This window comes from Siphateles boraxobius, unplaced genomic scaffold (assembly GCF_051911475.1).
Source record: "Siphateles boraxobius isolate OS27281-9 unplaced genomic scaffold, OSU_SipBor_1 7, whole genome shotgun sequence".
Taxonomy (NCBI): domain Eukaryota; kingdom Metazoa; phylum Chordata; class Actinopteri; order Cypriniformes; family Leuciscidae; genus Siphateles; species Siphateles boraxobius.
This window is the reverse complement of record NW_027509197.1, coordinates 16779482-16785988: the sequence shown is the minus strand read 5'-3', so window position 1 is coordinate 16785988 and position 6507 is coordinate 16779482. Positions and strand designations below refer to the sequence as shown.

Below are 6507 nucleotides of genomic sequence, written 5' to 3'. Positions count from 1 at the left end.
GGAAAATGGAAAACGATACTCGGTTACTAACGTAACCTCGGTTATCTCTAGAGAGGGAACGAGTATTGCGTAAGTTTAGCTTACGCTACGGGAAAGATTCATCTTCTCGAGATACTGAAGCCAAAAAATGATCCTTAATTTTGTATTCCTTGTCAATGCAGTGCAGCATCTAGCAGACCTAGAGCAGGCCATCTCGCGTGCTCATTGGCTTCCCTGCGGCAACTGCTGCAGCCTACCAGTGAGCCCGGTGTGACGTTACGCCCAATGAAGGGTGCCCGTGCCTTCATAGCGTCACAGCCCGCCAGAATGGGCGTGGCCTAGCGTATAAAAGTAGGGGCTGTAGGCTGAATTCTCTGTTTTTTCGTCGACTGAAGCGAAGTCGCTCGTGGCACGGGCACGGCCGGTTACGCAATACTCGTTCCCTCTCTAGAGAGAACCGAGTATTATTCTCTTACGAGAGGTTCTCTCGTATTGCGTAAGTTTAGCTTACGCTACGGGAACACTTTGTCAACGCCGTGCGCGCCAAGCATCCACCATGAGACCCTGAACTTTCAGGGGAACCCCATAAGTGAAAAATAAGGTGGCCAGCCACGCGGGCCATCACTTGTACATAAGCACACATAGGAAATACAGAGCAGCGCACCGGTCTGTATAGGCACATGGCACATACCCTACTTAGTGCAGCTCAACCAGGAGAGCTGAGTCATGTGAGAGTGATCTGAGCAGGAGATCTGGGCAGAATACACCTCTCCTTCAAACTGACAACAGTTTAGCCAGCAAGGCAGGAACTTCTAGGTTATAAAATCTGACAAAGGTAGACGGGGAGCTCCAGCCCGCCGCTCCACATATGTCATGGATAGAAATTCCACTGGACCATGCCCACGAAGAGGCCACGCCTCTCGTGGAATGAGCCCTGATGCCCAGAGGGCATTGCAGACCTTTCGACGCATAAGCGGCTGCTATAGCGTCCATAATCCATCTGGACAGGCTCTGTTTCGAGGAGGCGAGACCCTTGGTGCGCCCAACAAACGAAAAAAAAGCTGTTCCGAACGCCTGAAGGAGGCGTAGCGCGTAATGTAAACCCTCAGCGCTCTGACAGGGCAGAGGAGATTCACATCACTTTCGCTGTCAGATGCTGGGAGAGCTGACAATGAAATAACTTGCGCTCTGAATGGAGTGCCCATCACTTTAGGGTCATAGCCATGTCTAGGTCTGAGTATGACTTTAGAGTCATTCGGCCCAAACTCAAGACACGACGCGCTGATAGACAGCGTATGCAGGTCCCCCACACGTTTTACGGACGACAGTGCAGTCAGAAAGACGGTTTACAGTGATAGATGTTTCAACCCCACGGAGTCTAGTGGTTCAAATGGAAAGCTTTCAGGGCCTCGAGGACCAACGAAAGATCCCACATGGGAACCGACGGGGGGTGCGGCGGATTCATCCTTCTAGCTCCTCTAAGGAAGCGGATGACCAACTCGTGTCTTCCCAGTGACTGGCCGTGCATCGATTCTGCGAACGCTGCCACGGCCGCCACGTATACTTTGAGCGTGGATGGGGATCTTCCCTTATCCAACAGCTCTTGTAGGAAGGTGAGCAGCCACCCCGCATGTCTGCGGGTCCAGACCTCTGTCGGTGCATCATCCAGAGAATACCGACCTTTTAGATGCGTAGAGCCTTCTCGTGGGAGGGGCTCTAGACTGCATGATCGTGTTCATTCATCCTTCTGGCATGGCAACGAGTACCCGTTGATCAACCATGCATGTAGAGACCAGCGCTCTGGATGGGGATGCCAGATCGTGCCGCGAGCATGAGAGAGGAGATCTGCCCTCACCGGATTCGGCCACGGAGCTGTATGTGACAGCAGTGCTAGTTCCGGGAACCAAATCTGATTCTCCCAACGCGGGGCTATGAGGAGCACCGAGTGGCGCGTTTCCCTGATTCTCTTGATCACCTGTGGCAACAGAGAGACCGGAGGGAAAGCATATAGCGGGAGGCTGGGCCAAACCTGGGCCAGCGCGTCCTCGTCCTTCGAGAAGAACGTCGGGCATTGAGCGTTGTCTTTTGACGCAAATAGGCGATTTCCGCTCTGCCGAATAGGCGCCACAGTTTCTGGACCATTTGGGGGTGCAGGGACCATTCCCCTGGGGGAAAATTGTCCCTGGACAGTTTGTCTGGGCCGTCATGCAAATGGCCAGGCACATGCGCCGCCCTCAGCGAGCGCAGGTGCATCTGAGACCAAATAAGGAGGCGTTCTGTCAGATTGCAGAGATTTCTGGATCTGACACCACCCTGACGGTTTACATAGGAAACCACATACATGTTGTCCGAGCGGACAAGAACATGCTGGTCCTGTATGAACGGGAGGAAGCACTTCAGCGCGTTCTCGACCGCTATCATCTCCAGACAGTTTATGTGAAAACCCTTCTCCTGGTCTGACCACTGGCCAAAGACCGGTCTGCCCTCGAACAGCGCGCCCCAACCTGAGTTGGACGCGTCTGTCGAGATGACTTTCCGATAAGAGATGGTTCCCATCATTACTCCCTGCTGTTACCAGTCGGCCACTAACCAGGGCTGCAGAGCCGCTATGCAGGTCTGAGTCACTCTGATTTTCTGGCCGACAGACACCCAGGCTCGGCGGGACACGCGAGCATTCAACCAGCGTTGGAGCGGGCGCATGCGCAGTAGGCCCAGCTGAAGCACGCTGCAGCTGATGCCATACAGCCCAACATCCTCTGAAAAGTTTTCAAAGGGAGAAAGCTGCCCTTCTGGAAAGACGCGGCTAGGTGGCAAACACGGTGCGCGCGCTGTGTCGATAAACGAGCCGTCATCGTCACCGAGTCCAGTTCTATTCCTAAAAGGAAATTGACTGGCAGGGCAGTAATGAGCTCTTGGTCCAGTTGACCGTGAGACCCATGCTTTCCAGATGACTGAGAAGCACTGTTCTGTGAGATAGCAGTTCTGTCTCTGACTGTGCCAGTATCAGCCAATCGTCCAGATAGTTCATTATTCGCAGCCCCTGACTTCTCAGGGGGACGAGCGCCGCGTCCATGCACTTCGTAAATGTACGGGGTGCTAGAGACAGGCCGAACGGCAGGACGGTGTAATGATATACCTGACCGTCGTAGGTGAATCTCAAAAATCGCCTGTGACGGGGTACTATCTGAATCTGAAAATAGGCATCCTTCAGATCTAGAGAAATAAACCAGTCCCTCGGGCGAAGGATTTTTCTGGTCGTAAGCATTTTGAACGGTCTTTTCGCAAGTACTTTGTTCAAATGTCTCAGATCTAGGATAGGTCTGAAGGCTCCGTCCTTCTTGGGTACGAGAAAATATCGGCTGTAAAAGCCTGACTCGCTTAGAGAAGGCGGTACCTTTTCTATAGCCCCTTTGCACAGCAGCTTTGCTATTTCTGTGTGAAGTAGGTGTGCTACTTCCGCATTCACTATCGTCGCGGTCCGGGCTTGAAAGCGCGGGGGACGGCGAATGAATTGAAGTGTATAGCCCTGCTTTATTGTGCTCAATACCCATTCTGAAATCCCTGTGATAGTTTCCAACACAGCTATGTGAGCCGCTAAGAACCCTTCTCAATTTATCAATCAATCAATCAATGAAACTTTATTTATAAATAAAACTTTAGTGGACCAAAGTGCTGTACAGAAAAACAAATAAAAGACATACATTTTTTCCACATTTATCCACAATTGTGAGGCCCTATAAAAGCTCTTTTTGTACTCGTTTCATAGTTTTTTATTCTAGGAAAGAAATTAATAAATTAAAAAATATATTCTCAATTTATCAATCAATCAATCAATCAAACTTTATTTATAAATAAAACTTTAGTGGACCAAAGTGCTGTACAGAAAAACAAATAAAAGACATACATTTTTTCCACATTTATCCACAATCGTGAGGCCCTAGTCTTTAATTAACTTCAGAAAAAAATTACTGACAAATTACTAAGGACTAAGATCTAGATACTACGCTTACTAGCAGCCTCTGTGCCAACTTGCACAGTCAGGAATTGAATAACAATAGGTGCTGTGTAGTCTTTAGTCTTGGTCGTGTATAAAAGCACAGGTGACAGCAGTCGGTCAACAACCAGACTCAGCTTCAGCTTCTCCTTTGTGGAACTACTGAGGATCAGCCAGCGCAATCATGATGGGCAAGGTAAAACTTTATTACAGCTACAATTTCAAAGTTTAATTCAAATGAAAATAAAAGTAGAAAAAAAATGAAAACTTTAACTTTTGAATTTTCAGGTCATCTTCTACGAGGACAGGAACTTCCAGGGTCGCTCTTATGAGTGTATGGGTGACAGTAGTGACTTCTCTTCCTACATGAACCGCTGTCACTCTTGCAGAGTGGAGAGCGGATGCTGGATGATGTATGACCATCCCAACTACATGGGAAATCAGTATTTCTTTAAAAGGGGCGAGTACGCTGATTACATGTCTATGTTTGGAATGAGCAACTGCATCAGATCCTGCCGTATGATCCCCATGGTGAGTTCTGTTTAAGCTTATATAAGATAAAGATACATCTGTGTTTACATGGTTTACATTTTAATCTGGCTGATAAACTTAAATTAAACTGATTTCTCTTCCATAACAGTACAGGGGCTCCTACAGAATGAGGATCTACGAGAGGGAGAACTTCATGGGTCAGATGTACGAGATGATGGATGACTGTGACAACATCATGGACCGTTACCGCATGTCTCACTGCCAGTCCTGTCATGTGATGGACGGCCACTGGCTCATGTATGAGCAGCCCCACTACAGAGGCAAGATGTCCTACTTCAGGCCTGGAGAGTACAGGAACTTCAGCAATATGGGTGGCATGAGATTCATGAGCATGAGGCGTATCATGGATTCCTGGTACTAATGTTTCTATTAATAAAATAATTTCTCTACAACAATAAACATTGTCTTGAAAATCATGAATGCCACTAATATTTTCTTAAGTACTCAACAAAAAACCCTTCACAAGTTTGTCAATAAAAATATAAAACAAATCAAGAATTTCACATGTAACTTTAAAATACTCTGATTGACTCTCTTAACCCGAGTTTCAGTGCGTATGTTGCACAATATTAAAGAATGTCATATGACACTTCACAGTAGAGGAGCTGAGTGACAGCATGCAAGTTTATAGTTTAGTAGGCCTCCATGTTTATTTTAATTTTTACTTCACATTTTCCCAAATCTATCTGCAAATATGTATAGTGTGGACTAGACATTATTTAGGGATCACTGGTGGGGAAAAAATATATAAACAAGAACATATAAATAGTTTATAAAATAACTTGATGCACACTGATGTGTCAAAGTATTTATTACAATTTTCACTAGATTAAGAAATATCTTATATCCAGGTCCTTAAATATATTTTAATAAAGGTATGATGTTAATACTTTTATAATGATCGCATTATCATAGCTGTTTGTTTACTTTGAAATGCAGTGTTTGAAAGCCTTTCAGAGCAAATCTATTTCTAGCCAACTAGCTCACCCACTTTTTGTCCTGGAAGGAAAGAAAATGAGTTACTTATTTTTAGGTAACAATCTGAATCTGATTCTGGGAATCACAAATTATACAACAACTGACAAATAACATCAAATATATGTGTTGAATTTTATTAAATTACTTATTATTTTAATTTATTATAAAATATTATTATAATTCTATTTTCTTCTGCATTATTGCACATTGATTTTTAATGATTAGGCCTACATCACACTAATGCACAGATCTATTTGAACATATAATATGTTTTGTCCTGTCTGTAAGACATAACTGTTTACATTAATTTTGCATCATAAAAGCATTTGGAAATGCAAGTGCATTTAACATTTTAGAACAACTTACACCAAGTCATAGACAGCCGCATGTTGGGAACACTCTTTAAAACGAATGCACAAAGAGCATGTGAAAATTCAAATGCAAACACCTGTCAGTAAGTGAGTTTTGGGTATCAAATTTATTCGTCAAACTGTATAAATTATGCCTTTGTAGACTATTTGAAAGAGAAAACACTGAAATACCAGCAAAACTGCACATTGTCAAGCAAAGTGTGCATTTCTCATAGTGTATATCCTCTCCTGTGCAAAGACGAAAATGCTCTTCTTTTCACTTCAACCATGAAATCTTATGCAAATTTATGTAGCATACTTGTTCTGATGGTTTTGTGTGTATGCGTGTGTGTGTATGTGTGTTATTGGCAGCAAGAAGAATATGGTTGTCTCTAGTGCACACAAGCTCTATCACGCATGCAGAACAAAACTATTTTCAGAAAGAATAAATTTGGAAGTTTTCAGAATTGTTTGAGAATCACGATGCATTGGAGAATACATTTTTTTCTCCCACCCCTATTTCTGAAAAACTTGTAGAAGGTCTCTAGGAGGCGTGGAATATCTAGTAATACAGTCTTGGCTAGAAACGTCAAATTATTTTCAAATGGGTGATTTAGATTATTTTTTACACATCAGTGTTTTCTCTCATATATA

At 44.5% G+C, this 6507-nt stretch overlaps 1 protein-coding gene across 1 annotated transcript; it reads left to right on the top strand.

Annotated features, from left to right (window-relative positions):
* Window positions 1-4068: 4068 nt before the first annotated feature.
* On the top strand, window positions 4069-4924 carry LOC143723806 (gamma-crystallin M2-like). Its single transcript, XM_077216605.1, has 3 exons — window positions 4069-4169; window positions 4262-4504; window positions 4614-4924. The coding sequence occupies exons 1-3, from the start codon at window positions 4158-4160 to the stop codon at window positions 4884-4886; spliced, it is 528 nt and encodes a 175-aa protein (XP_077072720.1). The 5' UTR covers window positions 4069-4157; the 3' UTR covers window positions 4887-4924.
* Window positions 4925-6507: the final 1583 nt, after the last annotated feature.